This window comes from Electrona antarctica (genome assembly GCF_951216825.1).
Source record: "Electrona antarctica genome assembly, chromosome: 11".
NCBI classification, from domain to species: Eukaryota; Metazoa; Chordata; class Actinopteri; order Myctophiformes; family Myctophidae; genus Electrona; species Electrona antarctica.
Window position 1 is genome coordinate 39,839,650 of NC_136792.1, and position 25,226 is coordinate 39,864,875.

The 25,226-nt window shown below is 44.5% G+C and overlaps 1 protein-coding gene across 1 annotated transcript in view; it reads right to left on the reverse strand.

Annotated features, from left to right (window-relative positions):
* Positions 1-25,226, reverse strand: part of LOC306932591 (calsyntenin-2-like) — a 297,254-nt gene that overhangs the window by 92,580 nt on the left and 179,448 nt on the right. The window contains exons 3-5 of the mRNA XM_079514444.1: positions 21,863-22,058; positions 9,841-10,049; positions 2,350-2,499 (exon numbers count right to left, since the gene is read on the reverse strand). Coding sequence (XP_079370570.1) covers positions 2,350-2,499; positions 9,841-10,049; positions 21,863-22,058 — 555 coding nt within the window. The remainder of the gene's footprint in view (positions 1-2,349; positions 2,500-9,840; positions 10,050-21,862; positions 22,059-25,226) is intronic.

The window sequence follows — 25,226 nt, forward strand, 5'->3', positions numbered from 1 at the left end:
ATAAAAAAAATTAAAATAAAGGCGAAAGCCACAAAAAAAAACATTTAAGAGTAAAGCGTATCTGTGTGTTCCAATTCCGTTTGTCTTATCAGGCCAAACATTTTGCCGTAATGTAAGTCCGGAAATGACAAACAGGTGGACAGCTTCCAGAATCGGCTTCCAGGGGGTGTAGTTCCAGACTCGATGTGGCATTCAGAGATTGTCGAATAATAGTATGGCTATGCGAGACTACTTGGTGGAGAGACAGCGGAAGTGTGGGTCTTTGAAGACTTTGAGCCATAATGATGTGTAGAAGACACAGGAAAAGTGCATGCTGGTCTTCAAAGAGAGATGATTAATGGAGAGTTGATAGGCAGTGTAAATGTGACTTCACTGGATTGCACCCACAAACGTCTTGGCTGGCATCGGTTTGTGTGTCCCTGTGCGGACGTGTGCGTGCGTACAACCCACGCAGCCAGAGTTTCCTGCTGGCTGCTGTGGTACCATATGGACCTTTTTTAATTGAGTTTTGAAAGACACGTTGCAGGATTCCCTATGTGACTGTGTGCATGCCCAAGCTGCTTTCTGGCAACCTTTGTCATGGCTTTTGTCACTTGACTTGCATTCCATTATGAAAACTATCTGCATTTTAACAAATTGCTGAGCACCACTGCACACAAATCAGTTATTATGAATGTTACTTTGTGAAATACGTTGAAATGACTAGGACAGGCTGATATGACAAAAAGACTAGAGTCTGATAATATGTAATCATTTATATCGATTGCATATACCTTTTATATCTAGTATGACAAACACCAGCCTATCCCGTACATGTGCATTTTACTAGCCTGGCTAATAAGCCAAACCGAATCAGCCATTGGCCTGCCGGCGGATTGCGGTGCGGAGAGGCTCAATTGTACGCCCATTTCCTACACCAGAGAACTGGTGTGGCCAATCAGGACACGGTATGCAATATGGGCGGGCTTTGGTACATTGACGTTCAATGCTTGAGACCTTTGACTGACAGTAGCTCTGACCAATTGCGTCAAAGAGAAAATGTTTGAACCCGCCCCCCGGGAAACAAGATCCATACACAGCATCTCCAGACTCAAATACCACACGACAGTGTGATTTGAGTCTGGCTTATTAGCCAGGCTAGCATTTTACAGCAGCGCAAAGAATAATTTATGTCAAAAATTACTTAAATCCAAGATTCAGAATCCTCAAATACTTGTCTATCATTCATCTAAATGCCAGAGCATTTAAGCATGTGACTGAATATGTCGACCGGGTGTTGTAGTTATTTTGACGGACAGGTCACGACTGCACACAGTGAGGAAGGTTTTTACTGACCACACCGTGTGGTCAGTCCCCTGGCTAACTTTAGCATGCTTAGTATTTCCCCCGATATGAAAGCTACTCATCTTGTATCTTACCCCTCTTCATAATCCTATACTACTGGCCTGTCATAGCTCGCCAGGTACTGCACACATTCTTTTCAATTTGGTACAGTAGCTGACATTTCATCCATGTGTAATGCCTGGTCCCCAGCCTGTCTAGGAGAGCTGTTCCACTTGTCAGTGTGAGGCTGTCATGGTTCTCATTTAACCCAGCTCTTTCTTTATCATTTACCACGTTGCCAAACCCAGCTTGCCCTGTGGGACGGCAAAGGGCTGGAACGTAAAGTGATCACACATGTTAACATAACACAGGATCCACGCCACTTATTCTTCATTAACACCTTGAGTGACTGCCATCTCTCAGCACGTTCCAACCTGTTCATTCTTGCAAGTACAAATTAGATCCATGGTTATTTTGAGCACGAGTTACTGTACGTTTTGTTCCGCTCGTGGCGCACGCACGCACGCACGCACGCACGCACGCACGCACGCACGCGCACATGCACACGCACGCGTACATGCACACACAGACACAGACACAGACACAGACACAGACACGGGCACGCACGCACACACACATGCACACGCACACTTTTTTTCCGGGGCTTGTTAGCAGCTACTGTAGATCACTTTCTCATGCGCAAAGAGCTGCGTTGGCGGTGTCATGGTGTTCTCAGATAAAGTGCTGTTGATCACGCAGCAGCACAACTTGACAGGCCAATTCCTCAGAGACCGAGGCAGGGAGTGGGAGAGCAGGGATGAGACTGCTGGGACGTGGACGAAGGCAATATGAGAGAGCAAGAGGCAGAGAGAGAGAGGTAGAGATCCAGACGCGCATGACGCACCACAACATGCTCACATACACTACACACGTGTGACGTGAGATGGATGACACATATTCAGGCTGAACATCATTTGTACAGAGTTGAACAAACACTGGTAACGTAACAGTGCAGTGCGTGCGTACCTTGCCAGCCAGGCTTGCAGACGGGCTTGACGTCGATGCAGACGGGAACGCTTTGCAAGGCTCTCTTCTGGCCACAGTCCCACGCCGTCACCTGGATCTCATACTGCTGCTGCTGGTCAAAGGTCAGCTTCTCTGTGTTACGGATGTTACCTGGTACAGAGAGGACAGATGATTGAATGGTTTATTTCGATCTCATGCCGTTGGAACATTACAAGAAGAATCATGTATTTAACTCATTTGACATGATCGAAAAGGTATAGGTTGTTTGAACTTTAGTACCCTTCTCAGCTCGTACCTCCCAAAGTGTATAAAAAGTTGACTCTGAGTGTACAAATGTCTCCCAACGTGCAGAACGATTGGCACTCACAAAGCAAATGGATAAATGAACTATACTGTGTATAGAGATACATTGGGTTGGCAGGATTACTAAAAAGGTTAAAACCTCAACAGAGGAAGTTCTCTCTTTCGAAGGTGGATACAAGAAACCCAAGACTGATCATCATCAGCACAGGCAGCCTGAAGCCGTGTAGTTGTCTGTGACTTGGGAGTCCAAATGTATGCAGTCATAAAGATGCAGTTTGAGCCTTTACAACTACGGTAATTGATCTTGATTTTATTGGAGTCATAACTAATGAGAATGAGAAAATGTTTTTGCATCGGCCCAGAAAACCCTTCCTGTGTCAGATCAATTTCCATTGATCACACACAAGTGTGTGTGTGTGTGTGTGTGTGTGCGTGCGTGCGTGCGTGCGAATGTAAGTACATTTTATTTATAGAGCACATTTCACAGACATCAGTCACAAAGTGCTTCACAACAATAAAATCAAAACATAGTAATATTCATAATAAAAATACGAATAATGAGAAATAAAGCAAAGAAAGAGAAAACAGAACAAACGGCACTGGTACAAAGAAATAATAATAATCAAGAGATCAATACAGCACTATGTTGCATGTGAATGTGAGTGTGAGTGAGAATGTGAGTGTGAGTGAGATAGATCAATTCGTTTCAGAGGTATGAAAACTCTGTAGTTCGTCGGACCATTTGGGATTCAAAATAAGAGTATGCACTGAAATGACTTTGCACTGGCGGAGGATTAATGAATTAATAGTGGCAGTCAATGAAATGTTTATACAGCGAAGACATTGCTGGGTAAGAACAGTCACTGCACTTAATGTCACTTAATGCTACTTGCAACATCAGTTGGAGAGCTAAGGAGAAAATAAATAAAGAAGAAATGACTCAAGTCATTATAAATTATATCAGCTTGCATTCCATTGTCTTGCATATTGTACCTTAGTGGGGATAAGAATGTAGTTTCTCTCTGAATACTATAGAGTGTCGCAGTCCCACCCCCTGTCATGACGACGCCAGGCCCAGGAAATAGTTCCCAATGCATTTTTCCCATAGACATTTAAAAAAAAAGACCTTATAAGAGTCGTACAAAGCCAACTCTTGTCGTGACAAATCATGACAACAAACACAATATTTTGGACCAAACAAATAACTACAAAGAAGAAAAACCACAAAAAAAGTGTCATGATTTGTCACGACAAGAGTTGGCTTTGTACGAGGCTTAAAAAGGTCTTTAAATAAAAACTTTTTGAAATGTCTATGAGGAAAATGAACAGAGAATAATTTCCTGGGCCCTGGTAGGGGGCGGGACTGCAACGCTCTATACAGCAGTGACCTGACTCCGCCAGATGGGGCAGCAGAGAGTACACTGGGTTCCCCCCTACCCAGTGTACTCTCTGCTGCCCCATCTGGCGGAGTCAGGTTAATACAGCAGTGAGCCAGACTAAAACCACACCAGGCCATTTACGAGGCCTGGCATCATAGCCCTCATGCCGGGTGCAGAGAATGAGAGGAGCTCTTGTACTCCTAATGCCTCCCTTAATATTTGATGGCTGTATGACTACTACAGATGGTTGACAATTCATGGAGACGACGAGGCAAAGTGGGTTGGGCTGCACGCTGCCAAAGAGTGTGAGCAGACTATAAAAGAGCTTTGGAATGACACACTGCTACCTGCTAACAGAGTGCACATCCTGAGTGTAAAAATAACGGGGTCCATTCTCATGTATGTCTGGTACGGACCAGAGGTTTCCTGACACTATAGAGCGTCGCAGTCCCGCCCCCTTTCATGCCGACGCCAGGACCAGGAAAGGAATCACAATGCATTTTTCCCATAGACATTTCAAAAAGTATTTATTTAAAGACCTTTTAAGCGTCGTACGAAGCCAACTCGAGTCGTGACAAATCATGACAACACACACAATATTTTGGACCAAACAAATAATTACATAGAAGAAAAACAACAAAAAAAAGTGGTGTAACCTGCCGTTTTTTTCTACTTTCTAATTCTTTGTTTGGCCCGAAAAATTGTGTTTGTTGTCATGATTTGTCACGACAAGAGTTGGCTTTGTCCGCGGCGTAAACGTCTTTAAATAAATACTTTCTGAAATGTCTATGAGGAAAATGAACGGAGAATCATTTCCTGGGCCCTGGTAGGGGGCGGGACTGCGACGCTCTATAGGGAGCATTTGAACATGGAGGGGATGTTGTTGATCATCCTGTATTTGCTGCTGGCATATAGCCAATTTGGCATGCAGTTTAGAATCACCCCTTCCCAGGTTCAGTAACGTCACGTGTCCTAATTATGTCCAAGAGACATCTTGGACATATATATGTGTCGTGATATATTGACAAATCAATGTAATAGCAATGAGCAAGACTCTGAACCCCTAATTGCTCCCGATGTGCAGGTTGGTGCCTTGCATAGTTTCCTCTGCCATCGGTGTGTGAATGTGTGTGTCAGTGTGATGTACAGTAATGCAAAATCTACAGTATGAAAAGCGCCTTGGATAAAGGCGCTGTATAAATGTACCATTTACCACAAGGACATGCTCATTCTCTTAAACCGGTGGTTCTTAAAACGTGTTTGGCTTCAGTACCTCATCTCCCTGATTTTGAAACCAAGTACACCCGACTACAAAATGCTGCTTAGAAAACGGCACGAGAAAACTAAAGCTAGCGTAGCAAATGCCTGATGCTATGAACGAATGACAATCCACCATGACATTACAAATAAGAAACGGAGCGATAGAGTTGCAAATAGAGCCTCCTGAGCATTATTATTCATTATCTCTGCCAGGCCAGAACCTCCAGGGGTAGGAGATTATGCTTTCGCCCCAGTCTTTGTTTAGTTCCCATGTCGTGGACTTGGCTCTAGTCTGTACTTGCATTACCTGCAGAAACACATTTTCCCCTCTTCTCCTCACTCTTGCTGGGTGAGTCGTCTTTCTGCCTATGACCCTGCCTCCTTTATTGAGGGTAATATTACTAATGGGCTATACTAGCATAGCCTATATTATTTGCCATGTTGGAGGTGAGCAATCGAATTGAAAAGTCTGCTGATTAAAAACAGTATTGTGGGCCTGGGCCATGGCTCAGTGGTCCAGGCACCTTGGCTGGTAACCCAGTCTGGCAGTGTGCTGCGGGTTCGACTCCCGATCCCGACGGCCTTTACTGCATGTCTTCCCCCCATCTCTCTCCCCATTTCCTGTCAGCCTACTGTCTGTCCCTCCATAAAAAAAATAAAAATAAAAGCGAAAGCCACAAAAGAAAACATTTAAAAATAGTATTGCGATTTTTCATTTCACCGATTTAAATCGTTAAATATTTGCATTGACAATGTACTGTCTGGCCATGCATTGTTCCAGTGCATCTCTATAGCGATGATTGTAAACTAGGAATGACACTTGGCCCTGCGCTGTGCGCCATTTTGCACCAGATGTATGATAGGGTACACGATACAGTTTTTTGGCCTCATCTTATTTTCTCATTTGCTGCCTCATGTGCAGTGGAATGCACACACACCTTTCTGCCTCATAGAGGTACCTATTCCCCCTCTGTCAATTACCGCCTCAACTTATCCTTGTCAGCAGAAACAACCTGCTGTGACTGTTGGAAAGGTTGGCCAGCTAGAAAATGACTGCATTATAGCTTCCATCTCTCTCTCTCTCTCTCTCTCTCTCTCTCTCTCTCTCCCTCTCCCTCTCCCTCTCCCTCTCCCTCTCTCTCTCTCTCTCTCTCTCTCTCTCTCTCTCTCTCTCTCTCTCTCTCTCTCTCTCTCTCTCTGTCTCTGTCTCTCTCTCTCTCTCTCTCTCTCTCTGGCTCGCTAACTCACACACGCGCACGCGCACGTGTGCACACACACACACACACACACACACACACACACACACACACACACACACACACACACACACACACACACACACACACACACACACACACACACACAGACTCAGATGAAGTATTGTTATCTCTCTGGCAGCAGCCCTGCATGTTTTCTGTCTCTGTCTCTCTCTCTCTCTCTCTCTCTCTCTCTCTCTCTCTCTCTCTCTCTCTCTCTCTCCTCTGCAGACCTATACCCAGTGCCCACCTCTCTCCCCCAGGCGCTCTTGAGTTAAGAGGCCTCTCAGACTCAGGCCTTCACTCAGCAGTCAATGGACGGTGCAAGACCCCTGCAGCAGGAGAGAGAGCACTCTGACTCTGCATCCCGTGTATCATTTACTCCACTGTTTGGCCCCAAACTCACCTCGTCAGCCTTTTTATCGCTACACTAGCATTAGGATTGCAAGAAAATAGGGGGAAAAAAGAACAGAAAAATAATGACCCATGCCTCAAGATGACCCAAGAGTAAGATCATTTTGTATTCTGCGTGCGGGCCACTTATTTATCTGTCATATTAAACTGGGGAACGCATGGTTAGGGAAGAAGTCTGAGGACCTTTGAGATATAAGCTGTCAATGTTGATATAAATACAATACATGATATAATATTTGCGGTACTGTATAACACTGCTGTTACGAACAGGTTAGGCAGGAAGCCGCCAACACCAGTTATTGGACATGGACTCTGTGTAGGGCATTCCTATCATTTGCCTGATAACAGATACCCTTTAACACTCGCATGACTGAAGTAAGGCCACCTACTGTATACCACACAAACTGAATTCAGGTCAAAAATACCTTGTTTTCCTGTGATGTTATTGGCTACTGTCTCCAGGTGTTTTGTCATGGAAGATTTGATTTTTGATTTTTATTTGGATCTATTTTAGCCTTTCGGCTAATCTTCCAAGAGTCCAGAAATAAATTAAAACATTACAGAATACATTATATTACATTACAAAATAGTACATTGCATTTCAAAACTACATTTCAGAAACCTAATCCTCAACTCATACAACCGCACACACTCACGCACACACAGGCACAGCATATGCCTGCCCACAGACAGATACAGTTCATTCACCTATCTATAGTGGACTATGCATGGCAGGGTCGTCCTCTTCCCTGAGCCAGCTGAAAACCTGACCGCATACCAACACAGAAACTAGAACTAAAACAACAAAGCTAAACAGAAATCACAACATAATAGTGAATCAATAAAAGCAATCCCAGCTATAATGATGAGTTCCATAATTTAACTGCCCTAAAAATAAAAGATCGGCTTCCCATACTAGTTTTTATTTTTGGTAGAACATAAATATCTTTGTGTCTTGATCTTGTGTTGACCTGATGTTTCTCGCGAACTAATTTATTCTTTATGTTTACTGGTTTATTATATGTTTTTATTTTAGAAATCAATGCAAGAGACTGTTTTCTTATGCATTCAAGTGCTGTGGGCCATCCCATTCTGTTATGCAGTTCACCGGTGTCTGTTTCATACCCACATCTTAAGACCATTCTAGCTGCTTTGTTTAGTGTGATCTGCAGTCTTCTCAAATCGGTCTGAGCTGCGTTGCCCCTATACTGCACAGCAATAGTTTACGTGACAATAAATCAGACTACGGGATATTAGCCTCAACGTCTCTTCAGATAGAAGCCCTGCAATTCACCCAACCATTCCTGCCATTTGCATTACCTTTTTAGAGATATATGTGGTATGAGCTGTCCATGATAAATTATTTTGTATTTTAATTCCTAGTAGTTTGACTTCTGTGACCTCATTTATCTGTACCCCTCCATAAGATAAGTTGTGGAAGGGGAACCTTCTGAGAGCTTCACGGGCAAAGATAATCAACTTAAAAATCTCAAAATGGGTCACAGACACTCTAGTGTTAAGCTGTGTCACCCCGCTCCATTGCATGCTACAACAGTCTTGGAAGATATTACTTAAAGGTATTTAGGTAACATTGATTTAATAGTGCCATGACTATACCTCTGCTTCTGTACATCAATCACAGCTTACATATCAGGAGGAAGAAATATTGCAAACATGAAGGCATATGAAATATTTACAGCAAAAATGTGAATGATATAAAGACGTTGGGGTGTGAATGTTAACGAGGAACAGTGATTGAGTGGCAGTTGACAGTGTGCGTGTGTGTGTGCGTGCGAGTGTGAGTACGCATGTGTGTGTGTGTGTGTGTGTGTGTGTCTGTGTGTGTGTGTGCGTGTCTGTGTGTCTGCGTGTGTGTGTGTGTGTGTGTGTGTGTGTGTGTGTGTGTGTGTGTGTGTGTGCCTGTGTGTGTGTGTGCCTGTGTGTGTGTGTGTGCGCGTGTGCGTGTGTGTGTGTGTGTGTGTGTGTGTGTGTGTACGTGGGTGGATGGGCAGCAGTGCATGGACACATGTGATGTGATTTGTGGAGACTGATGGATCTTGAGGGAAAGCTTGACTTTGTTGACTTTGTCCTTCAGTCAAAAAAGAGCATTTCTTACCTCAGGGAAAGACATCTGTCAGGGGAATCACTTTCCCTCTGACTTTGTCTCTGCGTGCGTGCGTGCGTGCATGCGTGCGTGCGTGCGTGCGTGCGTGCGTGCGTGCGTGCGTGCGTGCGTGCGTGCATGCGTGCGTGACTATCCAATCATGCTACACTGCACCCTTACAGGACTTCATGTCACACATAATTACAAGAGATAGGATCCAAAAGGAAGCACGCATATCTCCAGAAATTCTACAGGTACTGGACAAAAACATACTGTACGTACAATGAAAAGGAAGGAAACGTTGTACCTAAATAAAAAAAATCCTGGGAGCAGATACACACAACCCTTCCTTTTCACACAATTACAACACAGGCCCCATAGGAGGCCTTCGCTATGTTTCACCAGTTTCAATTGAAATGAGCCTCCACCCTCAGGGGGGCCTCCGTGATACGACCGTCAGGCGTCAGTCAACCCACTGCCGACCCTTAGCCCTGTCCCATGTTAAGTTACACCTACATGTATTTCCTGTTAATAACCTGGGGAGACACTTTATTGTGAAGGGACGACAGGATGAGGAGAGGTGGTGTTGTTGCTGCGTAATTGTCGAGAGTGACGGCTGCGCTCTATAGTGAACAGTCAAAACTATTTGTATCAATACGCTTGTATCAACAGAATAATTACGGTATGGCATATAGGTATATATGGGCTCCTCATATTTGGTTTTTGAAACGGGCCTCCAGATTCCACACAGTCCTATCGCTACTGTAGTACTCACCATTGCGATCTATGGCGAAAGGTGTGTTGGTGGTGTTGATCTGGTAGTTGCAGATCTGACTGTACTGTGGAGAGCAGTCTTGGTCGGTGGCCTCCACCTGCAGGATGCTGTCGTAGATCTTCCCCTCTGTCACTGCAGCGTGATACCGAGGCTCCCGGAACACTGGAGCAAACTCATTCACATCATTGACCTGGATGTGCACCACTGCCCTGTGAAATGTAGAAGGAGGCATACAGGATGTCAGAGAAGGGATATTACTATATCATCTGCGTAGTGTTTTTTTTGTTTTTTTAATCACACCCGTGTGAAGTGAGGGGCGCTCTTGTCGTCGTACATCATCCAATAAAAAATGATTCTGATTCTGATGACAGCATATATGACAAAGCTGTATATAGGAGGGGCAAGCGACCCTCAGAAACGTGTGTCACCTGCACTGAATGTACACACATATACATACAAATGCAGCATGTCATTCACCAACATCCCTTTGCTCAAAGCCACTGCCATAGAGGTAAAGCATTGCTGTATAACTACAGCAGCTAATCAGCTGATACAGGCAAAGACAGAGTCAAATACCCGTGATGAATTAGCGTGGCAACTGAGAGTCACGTGTGCTCTTTGACCTGAACCGATGGATCGCTTTGGATTCTTTTGCTATGGCATATAGTAAACCCTCAGCTTCATCAACCGATTAATCTGTCACCGCCTTCCGTGTCAGGGCGTGGATTCCCACAACACTGCCGCATTGCACTGATTAACCAATTTAGACCTGGGAACGATTCTACAAATGTCTTCTAAATCCTGACAGTTTCCTGAAAAATCGATGTTTCTATGTCAGTCGTTCTTCGATTTTTCAAAAATAGCAGACCTACAAGCTCGTAGCGCGCCACTCGGTGGCGCGCTACGAGCTTGTAGATCTGCTATTTTTCAATAGCTAAAAGCATAACATAATGCTAACACCAAAAGGGGTTCCCGCCCAAAATGGGTTAATAATCCCATAAGCAATCTGTCAGCAGTAATTCATGTTAAACTACAGTTAATGAAACAAAACCACACCATTCATCATGCTAAAACATCTTCGTCAATACTCCCCCCCCGATGGCTCGCAGGCAACTGATTGCATAATCACCCACTTCGATTCATCGACTGACATCGCATGATGAATGAGCATGAACAGTTCCCTAAGCAATCAAGTATCCCCATCTTAGGAAACGACTAAAATAAACAACGGGGATGTCCGTCTCAAAGTGAATACTGGAGAGCAGTAAGGATTATGGCCGTGGGAGTGGTGGTGCTGGCAGTGCAGTTATCCTATTAACCCATTGATACCTGATGCAACCTATACGTTGTTCTACCCTTGATGCCGGCGCGCTCCCTGCATCTCATTAGCTATTGCTATACATGTAGCAACATAACTATTTAAAAAATAATTAATCTGAATTTGAAGGTTTTTAGAAACCTTAGGTCAGGCCCTAGAAGGCGTTTCCAGATTCGGCCTCAGGCATCAATGGGTTAACCCAGTTTGGGCGGGAACACCTGTTGGTGTTTCAAGCATTATGTTATACTTTAGCTATTGAAAAATAGCAGATCTACAAGCTCTCTACGAGCTTGTAGGTCTGCTATAGAGCGAACATTTTTAACTAAAATATTTGCTTCTGGGCGGGTCCCTGGAACTACATATTTTGAGATGGGGGTCCATGGCCCAATGGAGATAATTCTGGGGGTCCTTGACATGAAAAAGGTTGAGCACCACTGACATAGAAACATAGGTTTTTCAGAAAAATGTTAGGATTTAGAAGCCTCTTTTTTAATTCGACCTCAGTCCAAAATGGGTTAAAGTGAGGCGTGAATGTTTGTGTAAACACAGGGCTGGCTGAAGAGGGAGAGGACAGTACATGGAGAGCATGGGGAGGAGAACTAAATGGATTAGGCTGCACACAATCTATTCAAACCAAACACATACAGTAGAGTAGACACAAACAATGTCACTTCGTCTTTGCATAATGTTAGCCAATGTTAGCCAAATCAGCCAATACTCCCATTTATACTTTAGGAATGGATATGCCACACATTGCCCCTCTGAGAGCTGACTTTGTGTGATCTCACTGGTCCTAATAGCCTGCTTTATGATCTTTGTAGAAAATGTTTAAGACACCCTTCCTCTTCTCATGGTCGAAGTCCAAAGCTGTTTTCTTTTTGTTCCCCTCAGCAATATTGTAAATACTTTCGTTTCTTGTTGTTTTTTTGTCTTTGTCTTTTGTCTGCCCACTCTTTCTTCTTTTTCTCCTTCTGAAATGTTCACTCTGAAGCGATATTGCCCTTTGCCCCTGTTAAGTGATGACTTGATGCCATATGTAGTCCTGAAGAAAGCAAGGATGTTACAGAGACACTGGAGATGGAGTCACTTGGAGGGGTGAGGGAGGGTAGAGGGGTGAAAAGAAAATCCTGGGAACTGCACTTGTGTCCTATGTATACATAGAAATGCTGTTATTGTACTGCTTTTTCCAAATAAAATATTATAAAAAAAGGAATGGATATGCCTGACACCAGCATAAATCAGATTTGTTAGGCAGTTATGGTTCTGCCAAAATATGGACATGTATCAAAGTATGTCAATTGGCGTTGTTTGACGTCAGCACAAGTCCCCGTTGTGTTAGGCACCGCTGTGAGACGTCAGACCAGAGCTCGGTCAGAGAGAGAGAGTTCATCTGATCATACATCCATAGGTTCTATGATAATGGGATCTTAATAGGTTATTATAGTGGCATTTTAAAATAGCATTCAGAAGCCTGTAGTGACAGTCAGTGGCAGACGGTGGCAGCAGCGAAGCAGGTCATAAATCCCTCAGCGAGCCTTGTTTTGTCATATTAATGACTCTCAGTGATAAGCATTACCCCCCTGCCTCGTCACTCTCCCCACCGGTAGAGGGCAAAGCATATGCTCTGCTCCAATGGGGGTTGTTTGGGATCATTGTTTTGCTCATGAACATGGGATTGAATGAAATGATTGGATCTGATTAATATGTTTCAATGAGGTACAGGTCTCTGTGTGGTCTTTTGGTGTACTGTGTGTGTGTGTGTGCGTGTGCGTGTGCGTGTGCGTGTGCGTGTGCGTGCGTGCGTGCGTGCGTGCGTGTGTGCGTGCGTGCGGGTACATCTTTCTGTGCTGAGGGCACACATCTGTTTGAAACAGACGCCAAGCTCTCTAGGGCCAGTGAGAGTGCGTGTGTTCGCGTGTGCGCGTGCACGCCCATGTGCGTGCGTGCGTGTGTGTGTGTGTGTGTTAACATGTGTGTGTGCGAGTGTGCCTGCATGTGCAAGTGTGTCCATAGCGGGCATGGTGCCAACCTACAGGTGTTTATGCCCACAGTCATCATCCTGCCCCAGGAACAATCCTAGCCCCAGGAGGAGGGAGCCAGGAGAATGGACCAAGCCAACACTGAAGCACACAGAGCCAAACAGCAGGGGGGGGGTTGTGACGCTGCAGGCAGCATCACAGGCAGCATCACAACAGCAGTGAACAAAAGACAATACAGACTAGAGTCACAGGGCTTTCTGTCTGGATAACAACCAGCGATTACAACAACCCCCCCTGCCAAAAGAGCAAGTCATGTGCACACACACACACACACACACACACACACACGCACACGCACATGCACACACACACACACACACACACACACACACACACAAGCTACTTCGCCTCCTCATCCGACAGGGAAACATACTGCTCAATTCATCTTTGAGGAAAAAAGTGTTGCGAGGAATTAATTAATTTTTGCTGTGCGATAAGGCCGACTGGGACACAAAATACTAAACCAGCCAAACTATGTATCAAACGAGAGCACACGTGACAGGATAGTAACCTTGTCAGCAAGCAGGTAAATCCCACATCCAGTCGGACAACAGCCCGGGGCTCTAGCACACAGCTGCATGGGGACCAGTGTAATGGGAGAACTAGGCTGCTGTAATGCAGTGTAATCCCATTTCAATCTTTACCATCACAATCCCCACCCAACACCCAACACATCTCAGGGGCACCCAGGGGGCAGAACACGCTCTGGTGTGACGTGGATCAGATAGTATAGATCAGACATCATTGATGAATGAAATGAGAGTCGGGGACTGTTACATCTCAGATCAATGGTGCTCTTGTAAAGAGGAGGATGAGGAGCTAGCCTATAGTGATCATCAATGCAATCGAGAGCCTAAAGACTAAATGCCACTCAGTGCCTTTGTGTGTGTTGTGTTTCGGAGCGTTTACTCTCACATGAACATATGTAACATCAGGTTTCATTAGGTGTCTGTATGTACAGTGTATGTATATGAATTAAGTTCCTGTTGTGTTAACACTAGCTGCATGACTGAACTCATCTAACCTACTACTCTGACGGCTGAAAGGTCAAGATGACCGTGTTTTTCGTGCAATTCCATTGGCCCCTCTCTCCCTGCATCTCTTCTAATGATCTTCACGCCTAGCCTGGCGCAGCCACACTTCACCCGCCCCTATTGCATATGCATATGCCCCGAGGCGGATGTAGCCCAGCGCAGTGGTATATTAGTATCGCAACGCGAGGCTACTTCACACCTCTCCCACCCGCCACGGGGGGTTGGCCACTTGCCATTGTCATGTCATTGTCATGTCATTGTCATGACATTGTCACGTCATTGTCATGTCATTGTCATGCCATTGTCATGTCATTGTCATGTCATTGTCATGTCATTGTCATGTCATTGTCATGTCATTGTCATGCCATTGTCATGTCATTGTCATGTCATTGTCATGTCATTGTCATGTCATTGTCATGTCATTGTCATGCCATTGTCATGTCATTGTCATGCCATTGTCATGTCATTGTCATGTCATTGTCATGCCATTGTCATGTCATTGTCATGCCATTGTCATGCCATTGTCATGCCATTGTCATGTCATTGTCATGCCATTATCATGTCATTGTCATGTCATTGTCATGCCATTGTCATGTCATTGTCATGTCAAATGTTACATTCCAACTAATTCAAGGAAAGACCGTTTCAACTCATGACAGGACAACTCAACTTTTTTAGTTTTTTTTCAGTTTATATAATTCCAGACTAGCGCTTTTCTTTAATACCGTAATCTGATGTTATTATATCAATTAACCAGTGTTAGAGGCGAAACAAAGACAACCTCCATATCTAGCGCGCCGTAGCTACGAGCAGGGATACATCGTCCTTTTGCCATTTACGGAAGCCCATTAAATTGGGACAAAACTTTTTCACATGTATACCTGGGTCCACGGGTCAACTCGATAGAGCAAGGCCAGTGTGTGGAAGTCAAACCTTGGCATATCAACGTCAGTTTCTTCTCTAAGACTGTCACTCTGTCCAATTATATGGCTGTGAATGCTGGACCCTGAAACCTTCCTTCGGGTAACGTCCAAGCACGTTACCCGGTCACTGCCAGCGGGACTGCCATCGGGACTCGGGAGCTTAAACTTGTGCTATGGGAGCCAACACAGAGGGCATCGATCCTACCAACGTGGACCAGTTAGCCAGATGTGGGAGGACTGAGATGACTGGAATGCTAGATGTATGGAGCTGTTGAGTTCTCCTGGTTTCCTCTCTGGAAAGAATCAGCAGCAAAACACTGCACTTCCCTCATAAGTAACCTTTGTATGTGTGTGTGTGTGTGTGTGTGTGTGTGTGTGTGTGTGTGTGTGTGTGTGTGCGTGCGTGCGTGCGTGCGTGCGTGCGTGCGTGCGTGCGTGCGTGCGTGCGTGCGTGCGTGCGTGCGTGCGTGCGTGCGTGCGTGCGTGCGTGCGTGCGTGCGTGCGTGCGTGCGTGCGTGCGTGCGTGCGTGCAAGAGAGAGTATCTGTTTGATCTCCAACAATGTGTCTTATTTCTATGTAAATGTACAACTGGTGTGTATTTGACTCAGCATTTGTGTGTGTGTGTGTGTGTGTGTGTGTGTGTGTGTGTGTGTGTGTGTGTGTGTGTGTGTGTGTGTGTGTGTGTGTGTGTGTGTGTGTGTGTGTGTGTGTGTTTCAGTGTATATTGGTGTGATAATTAGACTCTCCAAACTGCAGAGAGGTGGAGACATGCAGCCCTGTGCGAATTTCCAATGGCAACTTTAATAATGTGCTCTGTCACATGCAGGCTGGCAGCACGTGTGCATGTGCACGGCCGCGCATGTTTGTGTGTGTGTGTCTTTACACATAAGTCACTACCTGTCGCTGTGTGTCTAAGTATTTTCTGTTAAGTCTCTAATTCTGAGACACGCGCGCGCACACACGCACATGCACACGCACACAAACACACACACACACACACACACACACACACACACACACACACACACACACACACACACACACACACACACACACACACACACACACACACACACACACACACACACACACACACACACACACAGCCCTGGGGGTGCACATAATCCTGACATGCATGCATTACCTCCACTATGACAGCCTCCTAGTACTTAACCCTGGGCTTGAATTAAATAAGTGAGGCTGGGCTAGGTGAGAGAGCTCGGGGAAGATTAAAACTGTGACACCTCAGCCCCTCATGCCTAATTATACTATTACTGCCTAAGCAACAGTTTGTACCCATAAAGGTATGTGTTCAGGGGGTTTAGTCTTCAGATGAGGTTCAATATTTGTTTAATATTTGTCCTAGAGACTCTCTGGTGTTGCCAAGGATTAAGCTCAGGGGTGCCTTGTAATTCAACTCGAATAATAGTAATATTCACAAACAAACAGTACAGTGACATTGTACAGTGACATTGTACCATTGTACAATCTCTCTCCAAAATGAGTTAATATCACAGGCAGACTCTTCACATACTAGAGCATGTCTGAAATAAATGTCAGAGCTGAAATCAACATGTAAATATGAAATAAATGCTTAAACATGTAGCTAGGTGTAATGTTAGAGACCACAGAAGACATGTAAATATGATGGTGGCCTTGTCCCTGCATGATGATGCGACTTTGTGGCTTCCATTGTATAAATGCTTAAACATGTAGCTAGGTGTAATGTTAGAGACCACAGAAGTGAACCTTTCAAGCCTGTTTTCTCAACTCGCTGTTTCTCTGCAAGGCATTACTCTATAAGCCATATCTGCAAGTACCATAGTTTACTTTACCTAATCCTAAACATAGCCACCTAGAAGTATCAAGACTTTATGACTTAAGGTGGAGATCTTACATGGAAATGGCACTATTGCCTTGCCATCACCCCAACCCTGGCAAAGTGACAACAGTGATGTGCTGTAACAGATGGCATTCCATAGGTTGTAATGGGTTGAAGCCGTGTTGCTTTGGAACTGTAAAACTTGTAGGAGTTTGGCTTGACTGTACATTGTCATGGTCTGATCTATCTATAAATGCGCCACCAATTCTCTGTATGTATGAGTGTAGGTACGTCTGTAATCCACATAACTCGGGAACCATTCGACCGACCGACTTCAAATTCGACACACGTGTTCCACACCACCGCAGGAAGAGCAGTACCCGTGTTTAGTCCGTAGGATCGCCAGAACGAGCACAAAAGCCTATGCCCAGGCTCCGGACAGGGCCCACATCCACATCACCCCTAGATCTCCATATATGTTGCCATGGCCTGTTCTGACATCACACATATACTCCATATTTGGGCATGCCTGACAAAGAACTCCATATATGGGCATAAAAGGGACACAGACATTATAACTGGGTGGGGCATTCATTTCCAACTTTCATAGTTCCAAGTAGGCCAGTGCCCAAAGGGCACCGATCTAGTCATATATAAACAAAGTGGTTGCCAAAATGGGCAGAACTGTTAGCGTGTAACCCAGAGCAGTGTCCACTCTAACAGAGATTATGGGCAGTATTATGCGTGTCTTAAGTACCAGGTCTTATGACTTAACTTAAGACCTGGAGGCGTGATCAATGCCATTTGGCTATTCTGAGTGGCCAAACAGCATTGACCACGCCTCCAGGTCTTAAGTTAAGTCATAAGACCTGGTACTTAAGACACGCATAATACTGCCCGATGTCTGAATGGTCACCTTCTAGCTGAACCATGCAGATATAAAGACTATAGTGTAGTGGAACTTTGCTGACTAGATCCTAATGAGCAACCGAAGCTTGTTACAAGACTCCCTGCTGTGAAGTTAACGCTCTATGGTTCAAACACAAATGGATAGAACGGAACTTATTTTTGAAAAGATTGGCATTCTCAAAATTCTATTATAATGTTCATAGCATAAAAGGAAAGGCTTGTATGAAAAATATACAATATACAATTTCAGGCGGCAGCTTTAATAGGGATCCTTTTAGATAGACAAATAAAGAAATAAACTGGACTCTCGGCGAGCAAGGCAGACTTTCTAATGAAAAAAGCTGTGGAAATGGATTTCTGTCTCAATCGTTTTTTCACAAGCAAGTAAAGGCCTCCATGTTTAACTAGGCACCTTAAAGAAAAGAAAGAGAATAAACAGTATTAAGAAAAAATAAATACATATAGTGGTAAGTGAAGCATGTTTGAAGAGGCACTGCCACCCAGTGTAGAATGCCCTGACCCCTTCCCTAAAAATAATGCAAATCACTGGCATCCTTTAAACAGGCCTGAACATCCACCTTTCAGCAGGGAGATGACATGATCGCTCCTCCTTTAGTCAAGAGACTACACCCCACCTCTTTATAACCCTTGAATGTTGTTGTTATTTATAATGTTTCATGTCATGATTATGAATTGAAAACCCAGGACCTGAATGGAAACAAGACCGCAAGGACGTTTTCGGTGATATCCTTTTAGACTAAGTGTTTGACTGTACTCTTATCTGTGCTGCTTACATTTCTGCCTAATAAAGTATTCAATCAATCAATAAAGTTAAATATAAACATAAAAGGAAAGGCTTGTATGAATAATATACAATATACAAGTTCAGGCGGCAGCTAATAGGGATCCTTTTAGATAGACAAATAAAGAAATAAACTGGACTCGGCGAGCAAGGCAGACTTTCTAATGAAAAAAGCTGTGGAAATGGATTTCTGTCTCAATCGTTTTTTCACAAGCAAGTAAAGGGCCTCCATGTTTAACTAGGCACCTTAAAGAAAATATTCAAAAACACTGGGAAACTATAATCACTATTGTCAACAACAGAATGTGGAGGGGTGTTGTCCATTGGGGTTTTTCTTTTTTGACTGCTAGTTTGTTTTTTTGTTTGTTTTTCTTGTCTCTTTCTTTTGTGTAAGTCATGTGTATTTTTTATGCTTTATTGTAAAATCAATAAAAAACTTTGATGACAAAAAAAAAAACACTGGTAAACGCTAGACAGACTGCTAGACGGCAGCAGTGAAGCTACGGCAAAACATTTCAATTCGGTAGAAACCCGGAATGAGTGTCCAGAAAAAGGCTGCAGTGGCAGAAGTACTCAATACAATCCTGAGTGTTCAATACAGGTCCAGCACTCAGTATTTCACTGTGTAGGCCCGTAGGGTGACCCGGGCTGGCAGCGGTGAGCAGAACACTGTGTAGGCCCGTAGGGTGACCCGTGCTGGCAGCGGTGAGCAGAACACTGTGTAGGCCCGTAGGGTGACCCGGGCTGGCAGCGGTGAGCAGAACAAAGGAATAGAACCTGCATTTTAAGTCTTCCATGTCACACCTGATCCTCTGCCCTGGTCTCTTTTAGCTGTTAATTTTCCAGACGGCTCTCCATCTTTGTTGGGGACTTGTCATGTGTAATTTGGGCACAGCCTCAGGCAGAGATTCTCCTCTCTGCATCAAAATCGGAGCCAGCGAGTGAGTATGAAAGGCCAGCCTGCTCCTCTGTGATTTGCTGGGTAAAGGACATTCCATATAAACTGAAGCCAAATATAGTCTGTCTTCTGCACCGGTCTGCCTACACAGCTGAACTGTGTCTGAGATGTAGTGTGCGTTAGGTTGATATTAAGTAATTGTGTAAGATTAAGCATCGTAGTAAATTTAATTATATAACTGTCTCAGACACCAGGCACCGCCCAGCATCATCATAGAGTAGGAACAAACAAAAAATGTTGAAGCAGCATTTTGTTACATTGTACCACAGACCTGGAATAACCTCCCAGATGACATTAAACAAGCAACTCTGGACACCTTTAAGTTAAAACACTATTTATTTTAAAGTCTTGCTTGGGCATTTGTTTTATTCTTTTAAATAATTTGTTGCATCAAAAGGTAGGAGTGGAGTTGACAGTTACACGGTCTGGTCAATCATGATTGATTCTCTTCATGTAATGATACTAAGACACGAAGACAAACGCACATCCATGCCATGACGGAGCAGCGGAATTATCCTTATGGGTGTGAAAAAAGAAAGAGAAAGAAACAGGATTAAGAAAAAATAAATAAATATAGTGGTAAGTGAAGCATGTTTCAAGAGGCACTGCCCCCCAGTGTGGAATGCCCTGACCCCTTCCCTAAAAATAATGCAAATCACTGGCGTCCTTTAAACAGGCCTGAACATCCACCTTTCAGCAGGAAGATGACATGATCGCTCCTCCTAGGGGGTGTGGGGTGTAGTCAAGAGACTACACCCCACCTCTTTATAACCCTTGACTGTTGTTGTTATTTATAATGTTTCATGTCATGATTATGAATTGAATACCCAGGACCTGAATGGAAACAAGACCGCAAGGACGTTTTCAGTGATATCCTTTTAGACTAAGTGTTTGACTGTACTCGTATCTGTGCTGCTTACATTTCTGCCTAATGGCTCGTACACACTGCCCGATATTTGCTCCGATTATGCTGTCGGGGAGCATTTTTGGCGCTCGCCGACAAAACCCCCGATCTGACGGAAGATCGGGCTTTGATCGGCAAGGTTTTGCTCGCTGTGTGTGAAAGGCTCTGCGAGAAGACCCAGCGCCGATAAAAGTGCTCGCCGACGCCTTCCCGAGCGCTTCTGAACATCTAGCACGTTTGATATTTGACTCTGTCGCCGACTGGATATCATACAGTATGAACTGGGTTGCGACTGCGCCCCGATAAGGCCTGTATTACAGCCAATGAGAGCACACTGCTCACAGCACTGCTGTCTATCTGTCTGTCGACTGTATGATCAGATAGATATATATATACCTATATATAACATTCATTCCGTCAGTAAATCCCTGTAGGCTACCCACATATTGGTAGCCTATATTAGCCTAGCCCCATATGTGCCCTCTCCCTACGCTCATTATGTAGCTCCGAGCTACAGAATGCGTGCGTGCGTGCGTGCGTGCGTGCGTGCGTGCGTGCGTACGTGCGCGGATTTTAATGAAACTCAAGATTATAACGTCCTGTCTCGCTATAGCGCTATCACAAACATGCCGCCCTGTGTGTAACTTGCATGGCTATTCCTGTGTGTGTGTGGCGTGCCGTGCACGGGGGGAGAGAGAGAGAGAGAGAGAGAGAGAGATGCGCCCTGCAGGGTCTCGCGACTTTAAGGACTCTAAGGTCTAAGGTCTCCGCATCCTGCACGTGCATGTCAAAATGAATTGGAATAAAAAAACCAATGATGTATAGGCTACATCATGTAGCCGCTGCCTATATGTATCGGGTCTGGAATTCTGGATCGCATCTTGGTGAACTCTTGCAGTGTGTGATCCCTGGTCGGCGATCAATCGTTTAGTGTGAAAGCCACAAAGATATAATGACAGCCGATTTAAAAAAAAGACTCCTGCAGTGTGAAATACACAACGATCTGATGACTCGCCGACAACTTTAAAACTCCTACAGTGTGTAGGGGCCATAATAAAGTATTCAATCAATCAATAAAGTTAAATATAACTTGTCCTGTATACAAATTGAAGGCTGGACTTCACACACATTTACAATGAGTCTTCAATAGAGAAATCAGGTTAAGACTTGTAGGCTAATGTAGGCTATACACTATAGTATCACCCCTGCTTACAGCTAGGATCACCCATGCTAAGTCTCAAGTAATGAACACATACAGTATGTACATCATATGAAACCAGAGCCCACCCTGTCTCACCCCCTGGTCACTCACTTGTGGGACTTTTTGCGCTCTGTGCCCCCGGGTCCGGAGCCACAGTCGTGCGCCTGTATGATGAAGGTGTACTCCTTCTGCAGCTCACAGTCCACCAGGCCTCGGGCCCTCAGTTGGCCCTCGCCAGACGTGCCGTTCAGGACCACCGCCTCGAATGGAGCCTCCAGCCCGTGGATGTTGAAGGCGCAGATCTCCCCTGCAGATGAGAAAGATGGGAGAGAGAGGGAGGGAGAGCGGGAGGGAGACGGATGTCACTATTTATGATGGAAGAGAAATGGTGTGCATGCATGCATGTCTTTTTATCCCCACTAGCAGCAGGGCTCAAAGGATTGTCTACTGCCTGGATTGCCATGGGATTTGCAACGCGACTTCAAGCTCTGCAAAGATGGATGGACCCTTCTGATATCGCTGAGCCCATGGCCTTTCATCTAGCACCACCGTTTGGCAAATGATGTACACTTCAGCAAAAAAATTCTCAATATAAAATGTGTGGATCGCCATGACACTTTTATATGTTATATGTTTACTATTATGCATTATTAATATATGGCAGTGTTGTGCCAAGTCCCGGAAAAGATGCACTGTGATTGGCCAGTAGTCACTTTGATTGACAGTTGTGCCTTGTTGAGACTACTTTTTTTGTCTTCTTTTATTCCAAGATTTATTTTTGGGCTTTTTATGCTGTTATTGATAGTATACAGTTGGGCCTGACCTCAAAACTTTTAAAAATCCTTCTAAATCCTGAAAAAATCCTTCTAAATGTTCACGATTTTTCAAAAATAGCAGATCTACAAGCTCGTAGCGCGCCACTCGGTGGCGCGCTATGAGCTTGTAGATCTGCTATTTTTCAATAGCTAAATTATAACATAATGTTTAAAACACCAAAAGGGGTTCCCGCCCAAAATGGGTTAACTGTCCTTTTGCGCAGATCACGCAAACCTCAGCAAAAAGAAAAGGACAATATCGATGGCCTCCAACTGTAGGTAGACAGGAAAAGGGGAGAGGGAGATAATAATAATGTATTGCATTTTATAGTGCTTTCCCAAGTGCTCAAAGCACTTTACAATTCATCCATTCATTCATACATTGGGAGGTGAGGCGGCGAACAGTCGACGTCAGTGTCCTCACTTCCCACATTCACAAATCAATGGTGGCGAGCTCACAACGACGACCGACTCATTGAAGGCACTCATTGTGGGGTTCAGTGTCTTGCCCAAGGACACTTCGATATGTGGACAGGAGGAGCCGGCATTCGAACTGCAGACCCATGGATCATTGGACGACCTGCTCTACCTCCTGAGCAACAGCCTCCCATCTCCCGAGAGGGGGAGTGACACGCAGCAAAGGCCATCGGGATCAGGACCCGAACCCACAATTTGCTATAGGCCAGCAGTCTGGGTCCCTTTCTAAGCCTTCTACCATGCATTTTTTTAAACTATGCCTAATTTGCTGAAATTATGAGTTTGTGAAACTATGCCTAATGTGGTGAAGTTATGCGTTTTTGAAACTATGCTTAATGTTGCAAAATTATACCTAATGTGGTGAAATTATGCCTACACCTAACCTTAAAGGGATATTTCACATTTTACCAGTTTTTAAGTTGCTTGATTCAGTATTTTATCAGACACCACCCCTTCCTATACAAACCCATTGTAACTTCAAACTTTATTTTAACCGTGAAAGTTTAAATGAAAACACATGTCCTTGACAGTCGTGAGAGCGGTGACTGATTTTGTCATCTAATGTGTGAGGGGCTATTATTTATTTAAAATGTTTGGGGAAGATGAAAAATATTTGAGAAAATGATTAAAAAAATAAAAATGTAATTGTAAAAATCGCGGCGGATGGGATGAGGATCAGCATCTCCATATGGCCATGGTTCTCAGCAGGAAACCATGGATTGTGCTGCAGTCCAAGTATAGGGAATGAGACATTTCCCCAGATGAAGGAGTTTATGTATCTTGGGGTCTTGTTCACAAGTGAGGGGAGGATGGAGAAGGAGATCAGCCAGAGAAGTGGAGCGAGCAGCAGGGGCGGTATTGATGATATTCAGACCGCGGCCATCTTGCCAGCAAGGTGCAACTTCCCATAGACAGCCCATTCATCCAAACAGAATAGTCCTATCTAATTGTATTATCCAACGTCAAACTCACCAACATTGGAGCTGTACAGAAAGCTTGAATTATCCTCTTTCAATGTGTAAAGTTTTTGATTCATAAAAATCCAATGTTATGAGCTACTTCCTGTCAAGAAATTCTGTGCAGGTTATTTTTTTTTTAAGTGTGAGAGTTTGGGAGTGCTAGTTGGATATCACTCAACAGTCCTGCGTACCACCTGTTTAGAATTTGCACATAATGCAGGAGGTTGCTTTACTAAAAACGAGTGCTTCCAAACTCCAATACTTGGGGAAAAAAATCACCTGCAAGGAATTTCTTTACAGGAAATAGCTCATAACAGGTCTACGGTGGATGTTTATGAAACAAAAACTTTACAGATTGAAAGAGGATAATTCAAGCTTTCCATACAGCACCTTGCTGGCAAGATGGCCGTGGTCTGAATATCAATTGCAGTCACTGTACCGCACTGTTGTGACGAAAAGAGAGCTGAGCCAGAATGCAAAGCTCACTGTCTACCAAGCAATCTTTGTCATGAAATGTGGGTCATGACCGAAATAATAAGGTCGCGGAATGTGGATAGAAGCGGCTGAAATGAGTTTTCTCAGACGGGTGGCTGGCCCTTAGAGATAGGGTGAGAACTTATGTTCAGTCACATGAGAGAGACTTGGAGTAGAGTCGCTGCTTCTTCGCCTGGAAAGGAGCCAGCTTAGGTGGTTCGGGCATCTGGTTAGGATGCCTCTCGAGCGTCTCACTAGGGAGGTCCTCGAGGCACGTCCCACTGGAAGGAGACCCCGGGGCAGACCAAGGCGCAGATGGAGGGATTGGAACGGCTCGGGATCCCCCAGGAGGAAGTTACTAACTAGTTGCTCTGGAGAGGGAAGTCTGGAGCTCTCTGGTGGAGCTGTTGTCCCGCGACCCGACTATGGATAAGCGGTTGAAGATGGATGGATTAATGGACTTCAGCACTATTTCAACTTTGGATCAGATCTAGTTCACTATTTTCAAAAGCCAAAATGGGACATTTTGCATAATGGGTCGGGCACTTTTACTTTTGGTACTCAAAGCATATTCAGATTTCAATACCTTTGTACTTTTACACAAGTAAAAATTTGAATACCTGACTTTTACATTGTAACATTGATATACTTTTACTTACTTTACTAACCCAGGGGGGGCCGGGGATCGAACCAGGAAACATCCAAAGCAGCCCTGAGACACTGCCACCCCGTCCCCGTCCCCGTCTGATT